Genomic DNA, 22,206 nt, shown 5'->3' on the forward strand with positions numbered 1-22,206 from the left:
CGCTCCTGTCAAAGAATGGTGGGTCCTTGTGGACACAGCCCCTGTGGCCACAGCAGTTGTTCTCCCCAGAATGGCTCTGGTGGTCAGTGTGGGGAGGAGCCTGGCATATGTCTTTTGAATATATATGCCAAGGAGCCTGGTCACAGACGCCCCCGTGTGCTGGTTTCTAACATTCGAGATGAAAACATTAATGTCGTTCCTTTTCTGAGGTTCCAGGAAGGAGACACAGGGGAAAACTGTGGTGACTTTTGTTCGTCCTTGCTTTTGGTTCCCCCATAATACAGCGTTGTTTCTTTGGAGTATAAAATGCCCCCAAAGGGCTATGATGAACAGCTTTCCTCTACTGAAGCTTCCAGTCTTGGGAGGAGAATAGGGCAATAAAGTCCAAAAAATGTAAAAGCCTGTTATTAGCTTTTGAACATCTCACTAGTCCCCGCTTTCCTCTCCCGCCCACTGTACACAGTCTGGGGATGTTAGTCTTTTGAAAGCCTTGTCATGGAAACATGAAGCCCACGGCCTCCTAGTAGCACAGTCCTTGAGCCTTGCCAGCCTCAGTGTGACTTGTCCCCTCTGGCCTGGCTCCTGTCACACCATTCTCCTAGGCTATGTGCTGCCTTTGCCGGCTTCCAGGCTTCGTCCTAACTGGTTCCTGTCCCCGAAACGCTCTTCCTTGTCCCTCATTGTCAGGTGCTGCCCCGCCTTCAGCTCGTGTGCTACCTGTCGTCGTCCTCCCCGGGACCCTTTGCGGTCCACACTGTTAGACTCAGCTTACAGATATACAAATAAATGTGTGCACCCACCTCACAGATATTCAGATAGAGCGCACAGAAGCCGGAGACAGGTAAAGGATTTGCCACAGTCACACAACTAGCAAATGAAGGAGCAGCGTCTGAAGCCCATAGTCTCAGCCACATCCAATCCTGGCCTCTGACTGAGATACCAGTCAGCTATGCTGTCAACACTGGAAACTGAGAAGCGTGAGGAAGCGTGGCTAAACCTTTTTTCCTGTCTTTCCTCTTTGGGTCCAGGTGGAAGTGAAGCCATATGTGCTGGATGATCAGATGTGTGATGAGTGCCAGGGCACACGCTGTGGTGGGAAGTTCGCCCCCTTCTTCTGTGCCAACGTCACCTGTCTGCAGTATTACTGCGAATACTGCTGGGCGAGCATCCATTCCCGCGCCGGGCGGGAGTTCCACAAACCACTGGTGAAGGAGGGAGGCGACCGCCCTCGTCACGTCCCGTTCCGCTGGAGCTGAGCCGGGGGCAGACCCAGCCACAAAGTACTGGAGTCGATAACAGGAGGGAAAAGAGAGGACACTGCCGCAGGGCTTACAGTGTTCTGGAAATCTGTGCATTTGTTCTCGATTTTTAAAGAAGAAATGGGTCTTTTTATTATTATTATTATTTACAGTCATATTACTGAACTCAATGTCCAGTATAATGCAAAATTGCAGAGTGTATAACGGTACTGATTTGCACTTTGATTCACACCTTTGTCGGCTTGGTACCTTAATTTCTTACACCTGATTTGTCACTCGTGACAGTACCTAGACTGCCATTCTCATCAGCGGCCATCAGGTTGATGTCTGTGATTTTTTTGTTTGTTGTTGTGTTGTTGTTCTGATTGTTTTTGAACTGGAGCATGCACTTATTTTCAGAAACTTAGAGAGTTGCCCCTAGGAGAAGACTTACCAAAGGTAATACTCGCGAGTAGGTGGCAGATGTAGCAAACACTTCCCAACAATTCAGCAATCATTAGTTGGGGTCATTTAGAGTAAGGATTACCCTTAATGAAAATAAGCCTTTAGTTGCTCCCTATTTTGACATGTAAGGATACCTCATAAGCTGAATCTTTATTTTTCCTTCATGTTTGATTTTTGTTTTGCTGAGGATTTTGGTTAGATCTTTTAGTGTTATGTAAATTTATGCTGCAATAGCTTTTGCTGCTATTAAAATGGTATTATTAATACCATAATACTCTATTCAGGCTAAGGTATCAATGAAAAAAAAAAAACCAACAACACACTTTTGTGATTTAGGGATAGAATCAGCTGCCGAACGAAGATCAGAATAGACTTCAGAAAGCTTCAACGGAAGGCCACTATGTCTGACTGCATGTTTACTTAATCAGGTTGCTGCATGCAATAAATTTTATATCCAATGTCTAGTATAAAACCTTCCCACAATGCACAAATTAAGAATCTATATAAGCTATAAAATACTGATTTTTTTTTTAAAAGAAGATTTTTTTTCATTCAAAGAATTGGTAATTGACCGGAGGAAGGCATGCCTCAATAAATGGAATGCTTCTGAAATTAGGAAGAGCCCATAACAGAATGACCTATATTACAACCAATATAAAACCTAGGTGTAGGATATTCTTAAAGCAAATTTGTGGATGGTAGATGAAGTACTTTGCGGTGCTCTGTTATATATTGTGCAATTTATTTTATATAGTAAAGTGATTATGTCTAACTGTGATCAAACTTAACTGTTTAAAGCCTCTGTGTCAGACATTACTGAACTTGACAGTTCATAACTGGTATACTATTAACTAACACATGAGCTCTTAGTTACAATCTCCTAGTGCTTGCACCATTTTACATAGCTTCAGACCTTGTCCAGAAAACCAAAGAGCTCATCTTAGCTTACAAACACTAGGAATATATACAGTATATAGAGCTAAGTTGTCAGATTGACAAACTAGGCACATTTTAAGAAAGTTGCGTGATGGTGATGCTAAAGAAATGTCTGTACCAAATCAGATGGCCTGGGCAGGGTTGGTTGTCTGGGTGAGAAATTAACTACTTAATTCCCTGGATTTATCCTGTAAAGCTTGAATAGAATTAAGACCTGCTAGTACTACCATGGACATTTTCTTAGCATTCACTCTTGGCCTGCAGATAGTAATATATAAACACACACAATGATTGTGAGACTATGTAAATCTTTTTTTTTTTTTAATCTTCCTATGTTTTGGAATTCTGGGGACAATCTGACTGGATATGACACTGCAGAATAGATTTAAATCGCTGTGTTTTATGTGCTGTGATGTCCTTGTACTGTCTTAAGTTAACATTGCTTGTTTTTGTTCTGTTTTGTTTTGTTTCTCCAGTGTTTAGTTGCAATTACCAGCTCTCAAACTATAGTTTGTTTTCAAAAAGGAAAAACAAAATAGTTTTTTACTGGATTAAAAATGCTTATTAGAATTCTCCCCTTTTGAGGTTACCTCTGGGCTTTTTGGTAATAATTGCTTTTGTCCCAGCCCAGCTGTGGTTTTCTGTTTGTTTTTTTCTATGTTTGTGGTTTTTTTCATCTGTACAAGAAATTTTGTTATGCACTACTACTTTTTGTATTCTAGACAGTTTTCAAAAGTTGGCTGAAGATTTTTTGTTTGTTTGTTTTTAAGGAAAAAGGCATGCTTTCTGACTGACATGATCTTTTGCAATACCTCAATTTTGAAATATAGGAGAGAAAATGATATTTTCTAAGTAAGTTTATTCAGAAAAATATATATTAATTTAATTCTGCAAGAAAAATGATTTAACAGATGGGTAACTTTATTTTTTTCATGCTTATTTGTGTTTTTTGAAAATGAAGAAGTTAGAGCTTTATAACTATAATAGTAAAGATCATATCTAACCTACAGAAATCTACCTAATTATGTGAAAGGAGCAAAACTTTTTGAAGAAGCACCCCTCTTTCATGTACTAAAATAACACTGAGATTTAAGGAAAAAAAAAAGCTGGAAGATCGTACAGCGTTCATGCTTAACGTGAAGGCGAAAAAACATTGTCAAAAGAATAGGTTACAAAAACAATAAACTCCATTTGGTGCTGAAAGTTGTGAATAGATGGTGGAAACTACTTTCCCTTAATTTGTATATTTATAATCAAGCGTTGATTGTGCACGACTGACCAGGATTGTGAAAGAGTTCTTCTGTTTGTATTTTTTTAAAGAGAACTTTTTTAGTTTATTAAATTATAACACGTTCCCTTTTGTTTTGTAAATAAATGTGCCCCCAAGTTGTTAATGTTATATTAAAAGAGAGGGTCCTTCAAAAAAAATTATTTTTTAAAACACAGAGGTGTTCTGACCTGCAGCTTGACTGGGAAGCCCCTGGGTATCACAGGTCCTGTTGTGGCCTTTCCTTGATGTGACACTTGAACTAGTCGATTTTTTGAAGGCTATAACCTAACCTCGACTATTTGTTGTTATGTGCAATACTGTTTGTACTGTTTGTATAAAAAATAGAAAAAAAAAAGAAAAGAAAAAAGGCATAAATCTTTATTGCAGATTTATTTTCATTGCAAACTTTAGACATTGTGATTCACTGAAATCATTTTTCTACTGTCAAATATGTACCTTTTCTTCATGCTGGTATTTTTTCAATAGTAATGTAGCCTTTGTACTGAGACAAATTTTCATTGTTATTTTTAGAAAGATTTTTTGCTAAGAAAAAAATTAAACATATTTACATATTTTTCATTTTATTTCGTATTTTCTTTAAGGAGTGCTTTCTCAATCATTAATAGAGTTGTTTCTGGGAGGGACTTTCATATCTGGTCAATGTCATAATATTATTTTGTATTTTTACTTGGAATAAATTAATTTTATGATGCTAATTCTTTAAAAGTTTATTTTTTTCATTTTCAGTTATTTTTGGAGCTAAAACCTTTGTAATATTGTTACTAAAGTGTCTAGTTTTTTGAAATGCAAAGCTTTATGTATTAACTTGCTGATGTGGTTTACAATAGTGTGACAACAATGAAAACGGTTGGTTATGTAAAGTGATTGGAAAATGTAATGAACAATTGGGTAATAAAATGACAGAATGAGCAGAACATGTGAGATTTTGACAAGCCTTTTCCTTTATTACAGTGGTTTAGTGTAAGATTAGGGATGTCACAGTACAGTTCTCTAGGGATGTCACAGTGGATTTATACAACACCAGGTGCAACCAAATCTGTGGCCTGATCAAAGTCACCCCTAGTGAAATACCACCAGGTGGAAAACCTGGCTAGGTCAACAGAATGACTCATTGCTTTTCCCCTCTAACTTCATTATGTCGTGCGCGTGTGTGTGTGTGTGTGTGTGTGTGTATGTGTGTGTGTGTGTGTGTCTGCCACCAACTGCTGTCCATGTGTGAGACGGTACCTTTCACCAGGCCAGATCTTCTCCATGCACTCACAGTGGTGACGTCTGAGAGTGAAAGGAAGTTGCTGAGAGGACACCGCCTGCCGTGTAGTTAGACTGACTGCATTGTCCCCCCTGAGTTAGCTCCCTGTAGGGCTTGGGTGTCTACCGAGGAAGCCCTCTCAGGCGTCACCACTGTGTATGGACAGTCTCAGACTTCGTCTTCCTCCACCCCACCCCACACCCACCTGCTCCGTGTTATGGTGCCCCTTGTTTGTCCCTTATTGTCCCTTATTGTGGCAACACATCTGGCAACACCCCAAGCATGATCTCTCTGCCCTCCTACCTTTCCAACACCCACCTCACCTTGAAGCTGTGCTGTTAAGGCAGCATGTCATTATAATGGCACCTAAAATTAAAACAAAAAAACTGCAAAACTGGTGTTGCGTAACCAGAACATCCAATGACTTGCTCTAGATGGATGATGTGTTTCTACCAGTCCTTGATGGCCTCTTCCAGTTCCATTGCCACGGAAGCGGGGTTGTCAATAGCTCGGAGAAACGTGTGTCCAGAGTTGGCTCTTGGGTACGCTCTATGTATTCAGTTTTGTAAATAATATATAGATTAGGTCAAGTTGTGATGTAAAATTTTAACTCAAATTGGGTATTACTGGTTGGAATTTTACATTAACTACAAATAAGTGATTAGGAACAGAAGAAAAGAAATTGGAAAATTCTTGCTTAGTGATATAAAGATTATGCTTAGATTTCTGCTTATATCTTGTGTTTTATAGCTTGTTAGTGAAGCATGGGCTAATGCAGAATGTATCGCATTTATGCAATTAGCAAATAACTGCTAGTTTTAATTTTATCTATTATATTAGCAACAAAATGGTATTTAACTGGGTAAAGCTCCTATCTAAATATTTGAGTATTGTGACATCTCTACTTGCAAGGTTTGAGTGAAAGATTAGTCACAGAATAGTGGGGAAAATATCTTTTTTGTTAAAACTGATTTATTTGTATGGATTGTTGCTTTTTCACCAGTTTGTATGGTATGTCAGCTAACATTCTGTTGTTTTTTTAATAATAACCAAACTTCTCTATCTCAGCTGCAATAGTGTTCCATTTTACCACAGAGTATTTTATAATTAATGCTATTGACTTTATACCCCAAAATGGGTCAAGAAGTGGATATGTGATTCAGAGATGTTTAAATTGGTCTGACGAAGTTAATCGCAACAAGTAGAAAACTCGGGTGCTAATACAGGATAACTTCTGCTCTTTCTTCTCTTCTGGATATAGTTCTGTTGGGGTATAAAGTATTAGGTATTTGTATTTTTGCTGTCAAAATAATGGACATAACTTTTAGAGTGTTCACAGCTAAGATCTCTGTATTTGTTTTTCAACTAACAACTAATGTTAAATGTATTGTATCTTTTATTACCTGTTCTCTTAGATTGTTTTTGCTAGTAACCCTTACTCAGCTTCTGCCTTTGGGGTTTGGACTCTTATTGCTTGTATGGAACTGCAGTACTGTGACTAAACATGGAGCTCAATGCAGCTATTGCTTACAACTGCTTAAACTTTGTAGTTTGGACTTCATTTTTTTTCTGTAATAACAACTTATTAAATCTAGTTGTATGAAGTACTGACACTTGTCATCCTTTGCATTCGCTAGGGTGCATTTGCTTGGCTATGTGGATTGCATCTGGGAACGTTGGTACGTTCCATTTGCTCCATTAGCTTTTGGGGGAGGTGGGACAAATTCCTTTACAGCAGATGACGTACAGCAACATTCACCTTTTCTCTGTCACAAACAACACTCATTGGGGCCGGGCGGGAGAGTGTATCTTTGAAACAGGAAGGTATTTGACTGTTAACACGATGTGCACGTGTTGGTTTTTACTTGCTTGCTACCAGAAACCAATTTTCAAAACCATGGAAGTCGATGAAAACGTAAGTACGCCCCTTTTCGTTTTTTTTACACGAGGCTCTCCGATCATTTCAGGGAATGGATCTTTGTAAAATCCCATAACGACTTTGGATGTGCTAGAAGCTCTCGTACGCACTAACTTAAATCCTTTTAGAAAATGGAGAATCCCCCCGGAGAGCTTTTAAAACACGCAGTGCCGGCATCCCAGCCCCGAGACTGCTTTCATGGGTTTCAGGTGCGGTCTGGCGCAGGTGTTTTTAAACTCCCGGGGCTTTAAACTCCCGGGCCCGCGCGGGACCTTCCGCCTCTGCGGGTCACTTGGGCGCCGGAGGGAGCTGGGCCGTTCGGGAGCTCAGCTGCCAGGAGGGAGGCGGCCGCCAAGCCGGGAGCCCGGGCCCTGAGCCACCTGGCGGCCACCAGCTGACCGAAGGGATGAGGGTCGGCTCGGGGCGTCCACGGGCTCCCTCCGCCTCCAGCTCGGGCCGCGTCCTAGGTTGCTCGGCTTCGTACACGCTCCTTCGTCGCAGGCTCCCAGCCCCGTCTTCTGCATTGCACCCCTTCCTGCGGCCGGTACCCAAATCTGCGTCCCACGTCTGCCCCCCTCCCAGATGGCCCTGGAGTATCGTGGTGGCCCATCCACTCCTCGCTGCAGCCCTGCAGGTAAGCTAACCCGGGCGGTTGCGCGGCGCCCCCGAGCCTGGAGGGGGCAGCTCGGGGCGCCCCGGGTTCCGTCTGCGCGGCCGCCGGCTCCCTCAGCACCGGCTTCCCGCGCGCGAGCCGGGGGCCCCGGGAGCCCGAAGCAGGAGACCTGGGCCGCGGGGGACAGCGCTGAACATTGGGAGCTCTGTATTCCTCTTGCAGCCCCCTCCAAAATGAGCAGAGGAACAGTATGTTTCAGGTCCCCTTTCCATTAGGATTTCTACATATGTATCATACACTAAGCAACAAATGGAATCTTATTTTCAGAATGCTGGTCTGACTTCGGCCCCACGTTTGCCCCTGGAAAACAGGTTCTGATGTCTAAACTCTAGAAGTGTCTTTGTAAGGAGCGGTCTGTTATTTCTAAGGATAAAAATCGGAGTCCTAGTGTTTCTGGTGCGTGAGGTTTGTAAGACACTAACACGGAACAGCCGTGAGGGATGGGCCCAGCTTGCTGAGATGGTTCGTGTTACCGTATTTCGCCGAAAATAAGACGGGGATTTACATTAATTTTTGCTCCAGAAGACGCATTAGGGCTTATGTTCAGGGGGTGTCATCCAGAAAAATCATGCTAGGGCTTATTTTCCGGTTAGGTGTTATTTTCTGGGAAACACGGTGTGTCTAGGTACCTTGCTTTACAGAAAAGAAAACTCACTGCCCTCAAACACTGGTGAATGCTCAGCTTTAAAATTGTATTTGGGTGGTTTTTCACCAGACCCTTGGCACATGGGTCAATCGGAAACTCTGAAATTGGAAGGCTTAAAAGTCGTACATTTTAACTGGAGCAGCTGTGTGTGCTTCGTAGGTTGATGGTTGTGTATTGGGAAGAGGGGTGTCCAAATTGATGGGTCCTACTGCTATTCAACGGCTTATTGGGAAGAATAAATTTCTTCCACCAAGTCAGCTTCAGTGATTAAGGCTCTGCGAATTAACTGACAAAAGACAGATTAACAGAAGACAAAGCTCATTCACATGCATGTGAAGCGCACAAAAGTGGCTCCTGAACATAATTAAAGATAGGTTTCCAACCTAACCTAATCGGGGAAAGGGAGGGGGAGAAAAAGGCGTCTATGAAAGGTCAAGTGGTTTCTCTTGACATTGGGCTTTTAGGGGAGCAAATGTAAGATAGGAAAATCTGTGAGAATGTTTGTTTACGCAGTTGTGAGCGTTTTCTCCATCGTGTTGCCAGTAAAACTCTCCGGGAGGGAGAGGGGTTTGATTATGGCCTCTCAGAAGTTTCTGAGATAGTCAGATAAAGGAAGCTCTGAAAAAGCTTTTTACATTTGTTGAATCTGAAATGTCTTCAATTTAAAATCATCTTCATATTAATTATGGGGGATCCCAGTGGGTTCACAGAGATAAATGGCTGGAATGAATCTATCACTGGAACAGATAATTGAGTAGTTACTGTGTTTCCCTGAAAATAAGACCTAACCGGCCATCAGCTCTAATGTGTCTTTTGGAGCAAAAATTAATGAAGACCCAGTCTTATTTTAATATAAGACTGGGTCAATATATCATATACATCATTCATATCATATTCATATATCATATCATATAATTAATATAATATTAAAATATATACTATAATATAAAATATAATTGATATGATGTAATGTAATTTATAATTAATGTATGATTAATATAATTAAATATAATATAATTAATATATAATATAATATACAATTAATATAATAATATAATGGGACAGAGTCCCAGAGAGCAGTTTCCAGGCTCTCAACCTCATGTGGAAAGGTGCTGGCTCGGGTAGTAGATGGCCATCAGCTGTAACCACTTAGCCATTAGCCACTGATACAACTCCCATGGCTACATTGGGGGGGTGGGTTGGCTGGCTGGCTGGCAGAGAAGCGGCGGATTGTGGGATTGTGTTGATCCTACTTCCTGTGTCTCGCCCAGCTGCCAATGAGATTGGGGTGCAGGAAGATCCCTCGTTGGGGTACTGGCAGATGTTTGCTTTCGTGTTTCAACCAGCTGCCATCGGGAATATAGTGGTATGACTCCCCTATCTGCGGCTCCGTTGTTGTTCCATTTAGGCCTCACCATATCCTGCATTCGTGTGCGGTGAGCGGGAGCTGAGACCCTGCATTACAATAATGTAATATAATTGTCATGCAGGGTGACAGGCGGGGTCTCTGGTCCCGCTCCCCACCTAAGAACACAGGACATGGTGAAGCCAAAAAGGAACACCCACGGAGCCATAGATAGGGGAGTCATACCACTATAGTCTCTCTGGTGGCTGGGTTGGAGACACAGGAAGCAGGAGCCACATGATCTGCAACCTGCTGTCCGCTTTTCTGCCAACCAACCAAACCCACTTGCTAACTGCAATCCGCGCTTGCTTGCTAACCACCATCTTCTTGCTAGGTCCATTTTGCTGCTAGCATAGCCACGGCAGTTACATTAGTGGCCAATGGCTCACTGGTTACAGCTGATGGCCAACTAGTCACAGCTGATGGCCATCCAATCACAGTTGATGGCCATTTACTACCTGAGTAAGCACCTTCCCACGTGAGGCTGAGAGCCTGGAGACTGCACTCCTGGCTCTGTCCCCACAATAAGATGGGGTTTTATATTAGTTTTTGCTCCAAAAGATGCATGAGAGCTGATGGTGCAGGCTAGGTATTATTTTCGGGGCAACACGGTAGAATCCTGTAGAACAAGGTGAGAATGAAGACCTACAAGTATAAGCAACGTCACAGCAGCACGTCGCCCACTTAATGTTGATCAAAACAAGCCAGACTCAAAAGAGCACATAATATATGATTCCACTTAAGTAAACGGGTAAAGGAATAACTGAAAGGGGCACGACAGCTACTTCTGGTGTGCTGGTGACTTTCTTGAGCTTGGGTGTTGAATAAACAGGTGTGTTGTTTGTAAAAATTCATTGAGCTATACACCGCCACCTGTGCACTTTTCTTTGTTTCAGTGGGACTCTAAAACAAACCAGAACGGGCTCTGTGGAAGGTCAAAGCTGATGCTTGGGCCACACAGCATGTCTTTCTTTCCAGGCCAGCTCCATGTGACTCACAACCACACTCCTGAATACGCAGACCTCTTCCGGCTGGCCTTGGTGCCGGTTGCCCACATAGACTGGCCTGCTTTCCCACTCCCCCCAGCTCAGTGTCCCTGCTCCCAATCTTCCCCACACCCATCTCCAGGCTCCCTCCTTTCTGCTCTTCCTTAAGCCTACCAACACCCAGGAGGATTCTCTTTAAGCCCGTTTGGAGTTAAAGGTGGAGTAGAGAAATACAATAGAAAAAAATCTCCATCCATTAACTTCAGCAGTTGGTGGTTGAGCATGAGACTGAAAGCCAGTTACTCTCACAGTGCGTGTGCTGACTGGCTTTTGTGAAGTCGTGTTTAATATCCAAGATCTGTGGGCCCCATTTCCACATTATAGTGCTTAATTTTCTTAACATTACTATGTTTTCATTTTGAGATACTTGTAGATGCAGATACTGTTGTAAGAAATAAGACAGATATCCCATGTATTCTTTACCCAGAGTCTTAACATCTTGGAAAATTATGTTAAATATCACAACCAAAATGTTGACATTGATACAGACAAAATAAAGAACATTTCCATCTCCATGGGAATGGTCATGTTGCACCTACTCCCCACCTTAATCCCTGGCAGTGATTAATCTGTTCTCCAGTTCTCTAACTTTCTCATTTCAAGAATGGTATATAAATGGAAACATCCACTATACAACCTTTTGGAACTTGCACTTTTCTATCAGCATAATTCTCTAGAAATTCATCTTGGTGGTTGTATGGCTCAGTAGTTCGTTCCTTTTGATTGCCAAGTACTATTCCACGGCATGGATACAGCAGTTTCTTTAACCATTTACTATGGAAGGACATTGGGATTGTTTCTAGCTTGGGGCTGTTACAAATAGAGCTACTGTAAACATTCCTATCCAGGTTTTCCTGTGAACATGTCTTCATTTTCTCTGGGATAAATGTCCAGGAGTGCATTTATAGGGCATTATGGTAGTTTCATATTTAGTTTTCAAGAAACTACCAATCTGTTTTCTACAGGGGGTGTATGTACCCTTTTACGTATCAACCAGAATGTATGAGTGACCCAGTTTCTCTGTATCCTCTCCAGGATTTGGGTCTGTCACCACTTTTTCGTTTAGCCATTCTCATAGTTATGCAATAATATCCCATCATGCTTTTAATTTGCATTTCCCTAATGGCTAATAATGTTGACTATTTTTCATGTGCATATTTATAATCTCTAGATTCCATTCAGTGAAATGTCGCTTTCTATTTTGCCCATTTTCTAATTGGATTTTTAAAAATCATATGGTTATTTTTTAAATCATTTTATAAAGCAATTTTAACTTCACAGAAAACTGATCAAATAATCGCCATGTCCCCCTCCCCCAAGTTTCTCTATTAACATCTTGCATTAATGTGGTACAGTTGTTAAACTGATCAATCAGTACTGATAAATTATTAACTAAAGTTCATAGTTTACATTAGGGATCACTCTTTGTGTTGTACATTTCTATGGGTTTTTGACAAATGCATGTCATAACCACCTAATATATTAATATTAGGTTGGTGCAAAAGTAATTGCAATTTTTAACCTCATAAACCACAATGATGTTTGTACCAACCTAATAATATCATACAGATAAACTGCCCTAAAAATTTTATGTGCTCCAGCTATCCATCTCTCCCCACCCGCCTTGGCAACCACTGATCTTTTTATTATCTATAGTTTGAGCCTTTTGCAAAATGTCATATAGTTGGAATCACACAATATGCAGCCTTTTCAGACTGGCTTTTTTCACTAAGCAATATGCATTTAAGTTTCCTCTATGTATTTTCATGGCTTCACAGCTTACTTTTTTTAGTGCTGAATACTATTCCATTGTCTGGATGTACCACAGTTTGTTTACCTACTGGAGGATATCTTGATTGCTTCTGTTTTGGACAACTATGAATAAAGCTGCTATAAACCCCCAAGTACAGGGTTTTGTGTGGACCTAAGTTTTCGATTCATTTGGGTAAATATCTAGGAGTATGACTGCTGGATCATATGATAAGACTATGTTTAGCTTTGTAAGAAACAGCCAAACTGTCTTCCAAAGTGACTGCACATTTGCATTCCCATCAGCCCTGGGTTCCTGTTGCTCTATATTCTTGTCAGAATTTAGTGTCTCGGTGTTTTGGATTTTAGCCATTCTGATAGGTGTGCAGTTTTAATTGGCAATTCCCTAGTGATGTATAATGTTGAGCATCTTTTCATCTGTTTATTTGCCATTTCTATTATCTTTGACAAGAAGTCTTTCCAAATCTTTTGCTATTTTTTTTTTTTTTTTTTTACCTTGGGTTGTTTTCTAATTGTTGCATTTTAAGAGTTCTTTGTATATTTTTGGTTAAAAGTTCTTTATGTGTTTTGCAGATATTTTCTCTGGCTTTTGTTTTCATTCTCTTCACAGTCTTTCACAGAGCAGTTTATAATTTTAATGAAGGTCAACTTAACAATTTTTTCTTTCAAGGACCATGCTTTTCATGTTGTGTTTAAAAATTCACCAAACCCAAGATCATCTGGATTTTCTTCTGTGTTCTCTTATAGAAGTTTCACAGATTTGTGTTTCACATTTAGGTTTATGATCTATTTTGAGTTAATTTTTCTGAAAGGTGTAAGGTTTGTGTCTAGATTTTTTTGCATGCGGATGTCCAGTTGTTCCAGCACCATTTACTGAAAAAACTGTCTTTTGTCCATTGTACGGCCTTTGCTCCTCCGTCCAAGACCAGTTGATTATATTTATGAGGGTCTATTTCTAGGCTCTATATTGTGTTCCATCGACCTATTTGTCTGTTCTCTCACCAGTACCACACTGGCTTGGTTGCTGTAGCTTTAGATGGTCTTGAAGTCAGGTACTGTGGGTCCTATGATTTTGTTCTTTTTCAGTATCATGTTGGCTATTAATAGGTTTTTAAAACTTTATATGCAAACTTTAGAATCTGTCAATATCTACAAAATAGCTTACTGGGATTTGGGTTGGGACTGCATTGAATCTATAGATCAGGCTGGGAAGCACTGACAGCTAAACAATATGGAGTATTCTTATCCGTGAATATGAAGCAGCTCTCCTTTGCTTTCTTTCATTAGAATTTTCGTTTGTCTCATATGTCTTGCACATATTTTTTGGATTTATACCTAAGATTTCATTTTTGGGTGCTAATGCTGCTATAAAGGAAAGTGATGTCCTTTTTAGCCTTATATCCTGTGACCTTGCTATATAATCACTTTAAGTTGCAGGAGTTTTTTATTTTGTTGACTCTGGGATTTTCTACATAGACAACCCTATGTCATCTGCAGAAAAAAGAGAGTTTAATGTCTTCCTTCCCAATCTGTATCTTTTCTTTTAAGTGTAGTAGCTAGGACTTTCAGTATAATACTGAATAGGCGTGGTGAGAGGAGATATCCTTGCTTCATTTCCAATCTTAGAGGAAAGCATCTATATTATTAGCATTAAGAATGATATTAGGTGTATGTTGAAGAAATTCCCCTCTATTCCTAATTTGCAAGTTTTTATAATGAGTGGGTGTTGGGTTTTGTCAGATGCTTTTTCAGCATCTATTGATAAGATTGTGATTTTTCTTCTTTAGCCTGTTGATATAATATGGATTGTATTAATTGATTTTTGAATGTTGAACCAGCCTTTTATACCTAGATTCTCTCTAATGTATTCTTCATTTCAATTATTCTATTCATCATTTCTGACCTTTTTTTTATGGTTTCTATTTCCTTGTTGAGGCTCTCACTGAATTCATCTATTCTTCCCCCAAGTTCACTGAGCATCCTTGTATTCAGTATTTTGAACTCTGTATTTGGGGGAAAGGGGGTAATTGGGTGGGGTGGGGTCTTAGGGAGAGAACAGTGTTAGCCGGGTTAATGGAGAGCACAGATTTGGCACCTACTGGCACCTGCCTGTGCCTGCTGACAGGTGAGAGCAGAATTCAACAAAGGAATAATGAGGAACTGCCCTATCCCTGCCCCTCCAGCCCTCGCCCTGAAGTTAGTCAATTTAGTTCTTCCCTTATATCCCCGGTACTGTTCAAGCTGCAGCCCCAGCGCCGGAGCTCAGAGCGAGTAAGTTTGGGAGTGAGTCTGTGCACAGGCCTCTCAAGAGATACGTCTCATTGGACATAATCCCTGCTGGTTTTCATATGCAAATGTTATGGGCACTCCTCTTCCCGGGACTGGTGCCCTAGGTTGGGAATTCTGGTGTGAGGCTGAGACCCCTTGCTCCTCAAGGGGGACCTCCATAGCTGAGATATCCTTTCTGATTCCTTTTTGTTTTTAAAGGAGGGCACAGCTCACAGTGGCCCATGTGAGGATCAAACCGGCAACCTTGGTGTTAATAGCACCACACTCTAACCAACTGAGCTAACCTGCCACCCCTCCTTTCTGATTCTTAATTGCCACACTGTGGGTGTGGGACCTGCCTATTCCACATCTCTGCCCCTCCTGTCAGTGTTGATATGGTTTCTTCTCTATATCCTTAGTTATAGGACTTCTATTCAGGTAGACTTCAGGTGGTTCTCACGGGTGGTGGTTGTATGATTTAGTTGTAATTTTGATGTGGTCATGGAAGGAGGCAAACTGTTTACCTACTCCACCATCTTGACAGGAAGTCATTTTCTAAGTCCACTTTTAAATAACACTATAGCATGCCTCATGGGTAATGCAGATACCTTGTGACATTTCTAATTCCTCTCTCCTGTCCCATATGACATGGCAGTCATTCATTTCACTTATATATAAGCTTTACTCATCAAATACATTGTTGGTATTTTTGAAATTATCTATTAGAGCAATTAAGAATGGAGAGAATAAAAGGCTTTATTTTACCTTAATTTTTCCTTTTCATGTTCTTCCTTTCTTGGTGTAGATCTGAGTTTCTGATCTGTATCATTTTCCTTCTTTCTGGAGAATTCCTTTATCACTCCATGCAAGGCAGGTCTACTGGTGACAAATTCCCTCTGTTTTTGTTTAAGTCTTTATTTCTCCTTCACTTTTGAAAGATAATTTTGCTTGAAACGTAGGTTGGTGGGGTTTTTTTCTTTCACCACTTTAAATATTCCACTTCACTCTTGCATGTTTTAAGAAAAGTCTAATGTAATTTTTATCTTTGTTCCTTTATCGGTACAAACCTTTATAGGTAAAAACCTGTATTTTATAGGTAAAAACCAGGGGTGGTTTTTACCCGTCTTCTTGTTTTTGGTTTTCTGCAGTTCAAATATATGCCTGGGTGTAGGGTTTTGTTTTTTGTTGTTGTTGTTTTTTGTTTTGTATTTATTCGTTTGCTTGCTGTTCTCTGAGCTTCCTCGATCTGTGGTTTGCTTTCTGACATTACTTTTAGAAAATTTTCTCATTACCATTTAAAATATTTCTTTTGCTTCTTTCTCTCTCCCCTTCTGATATTCTGGTATGAATCTGTTTGTTAGTGTCCTTCAGTTCTTAGATATTGTTGTATTTTTCATTCTCCTCTCTCCCCCCTTTGCATTTCAGCTCGGGAAGTTTCTATTGACTTATCTTCATGTTTACTGACTCAGTATCAAGGCCACTGGTGAGCCCATCAAAGATATTTTTCATTTGTTAGTGTTTTTTATTTTTAGCATTTCCTTTTAATTCTTATAGTTTCAGTCTCTTGCTTTATATTACCCATCTGTCCTTGAACATTATTCACTTGTTCCATTAAAACCTGTGATACATTAATAATAGTTATTTAAAAATTTCAACATAATTCAAAATCTTTGCCATATGTAAGTCTGGTAGTGATTCTTGCTTTGTCTCTTCAGATTGTCTTTTCTTGCCTTAGTTTGTTTTGTAATGTTTTGTTGAAAGCTGGACATGATGTAATGGGAAATAGTAACTGAGATAGTAAAGAGCCTTTTAGTGTGAGATTTTATGTTTATCTGGCTGTGAGTTAGGCTCTGTTTAATGTCTGCTGTAGCTGTAGGTGTTGGGGGCTTCAATTTCCTCTAGTATCCTTGTTTTTGTCTCCCCTTTTCTTTGGGTTTCCCTAGAAACTCTTTTCCTATACCATATAATTCACCTATTTTTAAGGGTACGGGTTCAGTGATTTTTAACATATTCACAGATATATGCACCCATCACTACAGTCAATTTTAGAACATTTTCCTCACCTCACAAAGAAATCTCTACCCTTTACCAATCATCCACCTATTCCATACTCCCAGCCTTAAGCAACCACTAATTTTCTTTCTCTATAGCTTTCCCTGTTCTGGATGTTTTGTATGAACAGATTCATATAATATGTGGTATTCTGTGACTGACTTCTTTCAATTAGCATAATGTTTTCAAGGTGCACATGTTGTAGCAAGTATCAGTACTTCATTCATTTTAATGGCCAAGTAATATTTCATTGTATAGATATGCATGCAGGAGTCCCCCTTCATCCCTCGGGATACGTTCCAAGACCCTCAGTGGATGCCCGAAACTGCAGATAGTACCTAACTCTACATATACTATGTTTTTTCCTATACATACATATCTCTGATAAAATTTAATTTATAAATTAGACACAGTAAGAGATTAACAATAGCTAATAAAATAGGACAATTATACTGTAATAAAAGTTATGTGAATGACTTGGGGCCATTATTAAGTAACGTAAGTGTTACTTGAACATAAGCACTGTGATACCAAGGCAGTTCATCTGATATCTGAGATAGTTAAGTGACTAATTGGCAGGCAGGTATACAGTATGGATAGGCTGGACCAAAGAATGATTCACATCCCAGGGGGACAGAGCAGGAGGCATGAGATTTCATCAAACTACTTAATACAGCACACAATTTAAGACTTATGAATTGTTTACTTCTGGAATTTTCCATTTAATATTTTTGGACTGTGGGTAACTGAAACTGCAGGTGAGGAGGGACTACCGTATCACATTTTATCTATTTGTCAGTTAATGGACATTGGGGTTGTTTGCATCCTTTGCCTATTATGAATTATGATGCTACAAACATTTTTGTGTGGCCATGTTTTCATTACACTTGGTTAATACCTAGGAATGGGATTGGTGGGTTATCTGGTAAGTTTATGTTTAACTTTATAAGAAACTGCCAACCTGTTTTCCAAAGTGGCTATACCATTTTGCATTTCAAACAGCAGTGTACGTATGAGTGTCCCAGTTACTCTGCATCTTTGTCAGCAGTTTGTGTTGTCAGTTTTTCAAATTTTGAGCCCTTCTCATAGGTGTGTAATACACCACTACACATTCATGTGCTTATTTGCCTTCTGTATATCATCTTTGTTGATGTGTCTAATCAGATCTTTTGCTTGTTTTTAAATTGGGTTGTTTACTTACTGAGTTTTGGAAATTATTTATATATTCTTTATATATAAGTCTTTTATCAGATATGAGTATGTGATTTGGAAATATTTTCTCTCACTTTGTGGCTCTTCATTTTTTCTAAAGTGTCTTTCAAATAGTGGAAGTTCTAAGTTTTTTTAAAGTACAATTTTTTCTTCTATGGATCATGCTTTTGGTACTATAGCCAAGAAATCTTTGCTTAACCCAATATCACAAAAATTTTCTCTGCTGTTTTCTTCTAGAAGTTACACAGATATAGGTTTATCAAGTATGTCCATGATTAATTTTTAATTGAATTTTGTGTAAGATATAAGGTATATTTGAAGGTATTTTTTTTAGCATATGGATACCCACTTTTTGAAAGAATTGCCTTAGCACCTTTGTATAAAATCAATTGACACATAGTTAATTTGTAGTATATTTGTAGGCAATTAATTCTGTTCCACTGATAAATCTTTATGCCAATACTATAGTCTTAATTACTATATGTTTATAATGACTTTAAAAACTAGCAATGTTAAGTCTTCCAACGGTTCCTTTTACATAGTTGTTTTTGATTATTCTAGTTCCTTTGCCTTGCCACATAAATTTTAGAATCAGTTTATTGATTTTAACAAAATATCCTTCTGGAATTTTGATTGGAATTGTTTTGTGTCTACAATCAATTTGGAGAGAACTTAAATCTTAACAGTGAGTTTTCAATCCATGAACATGGTTATGTATCTTCATTTTTCAAGGTCTTTTTGGTTTCTTTCCTCAGCATGTTGTTTTCAGCACACAGACATATTTTGTAAGACTTATACCTAAGTACTTTATGACTTTGGGTGCTGTTATATAAAGTATGTTTAAAATTTTCAATTTCCAATTTTTTATTGCTGGTACATACAGAAATACATTTTTTTTTTGTATACTGATCCTGTGAACTGGCTTAACTCCCAGTAGCCATTTTGTAGAATCTTTGGAATTTTCTACAATCATTGTAAGTAGAAACAGTTATTCTTATTTCTGAGCTGTGTGCATTCCTTTTATTAACTTATTGCACTAGGAAGGACCTCAAAGATATCTTTGATCCATCTTTATGTCAATACTATACTTACTTGAATAGGAGTGGAGAAAGTAGACACCATGTATCATTTTAATTTCTTGAAACTTGCCAGGAGTTGCATTATGGCTCAACATATGGTCAGTTTGTGTTAATGTTCCATGTAAGCTTCCAAAGACTGCATTCTGCAGTCATTGGGTATATCTATCTATACTATTTCCCCCAAAATAAGACCTAACTGGAAAATAAGCCCTACCGTGATTTTTCAGGATGACATCCTCTGAACATAAGCCCTAATGCGTGTTTTGGAGCAAAAATTAATATAAAACTCAGTCTTATTTTCAGGGAAACATGGTACATATCAAGCCATATTGTATTAAAATCATCTACATCCTGCTGTTTTTTCTGGTCTGGTTGTTCTAAGAAGAGGTGTGTTAAAATCTCTCACTGTGACCATGGACTTGTCCATTTCTGTAGTTTCGTCTATTTTTGTCTTGAGGTATGTATCAATTTGGAGTTGTTATACCTCCTGGTTAACTGAATTTCTTATTATGAGATAAAACTCTTTATTGCAAGTAATCCTTTTTGCCTTGAAGCCTACTTTTTCTGAAATTAATGTAACTATACTAGCTGTTGGCTTCAGTATCCTTCCTCCACTGGTCTTTGAGCTTCTCCCATTGTGTTTGGCAGAGTAGGAAATGATCAATAAATGTGCATGTGACTGTCACTTAATTTTCTATTTTTCAAACATTAAATAACCATATATGTGATTCATCTGTATATCCCTAAAGTTGTTTCATTTTTGCCTGTTTTCAGTCTTTATATAAATGAGCTCAAACTATACCTTCTATTTCTTTCACTCACCCATGTTTTTGAGATTTATCCGTTTTATTACCGATTTTTCACTGCTGTATAGTATTTCATTATATAAATAGTCCCAGGAGCATCTTATTAAGTCCCATACCTTAAAATATGACCTTCCAAATTTGTAACTCTAGTTGTGACCTTTCCTGTGAGTTCTAGATTCCTATCTACTATCTAGAACTTGTCTACTCAACATATCTCTTTGGTATATCATAGGAATCTCAAATTTAATGACCAAAAGATAATTTTTGACTTCTTATCTTCCCTCTACCACTCCCAAATTTGCTCCCTTTTGTCTTCTGTTATCTCCCCAAAACACCATTCACCCAGCTATGCCAGAACCAAAACCAAGACGGAAACACATCTGGTTTTATGTTGAGGTATAAGCAGGAGGACAGACTGACTTGACTGAGGTAAATATGGTGGGATATGACGAGACAAAGTCCGGGAAGTGGGCAGGGGCCAGAACCTGTAGGACTTGTAGACCATGGTAAGGAGTTCAGGATCAGTCTGAGTGTTATAGGAAGCCACCGGAGGATTTGGCAAGCAGGAAGACCAGTTAGAACAGAATAGTCCAGGAGTTAAGATGATGGTGGACACTATAGCGACAGCGGTGGAGATGGAGAAAAGTGAAGAGATTTGGAAAATATTTTGGAGATGTAAAACTTGCAAATGGATTGGATGAAGGGGTGTGCAAAAAATAGACATAACTCAAAGGTGACTTCTTATCTCTTCTCCCATGATATCCCTTTCCTTCCGGACCCCCTGTTAAGTGTACTCATACATTAGATACTCTCATTCCTTTTCCCATGATTTTTGCCTGCTCTTTCAAACTTTCAATCAATTCATCTGTATGCCATTGTAGGTGATTTTGTAAGATCAGTCTCCCGGTTCACAAATTCTCCTCCTCAAATATGCATTGATAACTATCAAATTCTGAATTTCAATAACTATTTTTCATTTATAGAATCTTTTTCAAATTTGCCTAATTTTTTGTTTTCCTTATTTTTATATCTAATTTTTATTTTATGATCTTTCAGATTATTCTATATGCAGTTCTTAAAGAACTAGTTCTCCTATTTGCATCTGCTGACTTTTCCAGTAGTTCATTGCCTCCTGTAGATTTTGTGTGTGAGTATGCGTGTGTAAATTTAATCTTAGAATCTTTCACTCTATGGAATTCTATGAGACCCTATCTGAAACTGTCCCTATGGAGCAGTTTTGTATTTGCTTCTGTTAGGGTCCCAGAATTTAGTTATTTTCTTGATTTGTGGTTCCTACAATATACACTTAGCAGCAACCCAGACCTTAAATCTACCTGTGGTGCAGGCCAGGGATTCTGATTTCTCATAGATAATTTTGTGTTTCTGGGCTCTTGGACAGTTATGCTAGTCCTGTTTGAATCATGAGCTCTTTGTGACTTTATGGAGGGGATTAAGTTATTGTTCAATTTTCTCCTGTAAGCCACGTCTCTTGTCCCAACAGAGATTTTAGGATCTCAGCTCCTGTATTCTTCAACAAAGCTTCACTGGTTTGAGGGAATTTACCAGAGACTAGGAACCCTTTCCTGAGGCAGCAGGCAATTTTTGCCTCCTTAGAGATGATGGCTGACATTGATTTGTGTAACTAGCAAACATTTCCTATTAATTGGCAAGTTTTTGATTTATGGATCCACACTGAGTACTCTGGCACTTGATAACAGATTTTCCTACAATCAGTTTCACTTTAGATCCCAATGATGCCAGCATGTATTCTGGGAAATTGAGGAGGTCTGTCTTTAATCAGGGAGTATAAGATTGTATGGAACGGATGTGTGACGTAATGCTTATTACTTCTCTATAATTTCTATTCTTAGAGGCAACAGTGGGGGAACTGTAAGTGGTCACATTCTCAAACAGCTTCATGGGAGTATTTACTTTTGAATATGCTTATTTAACCATCTAAAAGGAATAAGGATACACTATACTGGGTTGGTCAGTCCAAGATCAGAGACGTGCACCCTTGTTACCATTATAATAGCTCTTGCTGAAAGACTAGAATATTTTTTTGAGAAACATTTACAAAAAATTATACTCAGAACCCCCAAATTTTAATATTTCTTTAGTGCTAAAAACTTAAAATATTCTTATAGGCAAT

General features: G+C 39.1%; 1 protein-coding gene across 13 annotated transcripts in view; it reads left to right on the forward strand.

The window, feature by feature from the left end:
- Positions 1-6,786, forward strand: part of CPEB3 (cytoplasmic polyadenylation element binding protein 3) — a 173,177-nt gene extending 166,391 nt beyond the window's left edge. For all 13 annotated transcript variants that reach the window (XM_074339396.1, XM_074339394.1, XM_019739331.2 and 10 more), the window contains one exon: positions 1,029-6,786. In XM_074339396.1, the coding sequence (XP_074195497.1) occupies positions 1,029-1,256 (228 nt within the window). In that variant the 3' untranslated portion in view covers positions 1,257-6,786. The remainder of the gene's footprint in view (positions 1-1,028) is intronic.
- Positions 6,787-22,206: the final 15,420 nt, after the last annotated feature.

Source organism: Rhinolophus sinicus, linkage group LG07 (genome assembly GCF_036562045.2).
Source record: "Rhinolophus sinicus isolate RSC01 linkage group LG07, ASM3656204v1, whole genome shotgun sequence".
Taxonomy (NCBI): domain Eukaryota; kingdom Metazoa; phylum Chordata; class Mammalia; order Chiroptera; family Rhinolophidae; genus Rhinolophus; species Rhinolophus sinicus.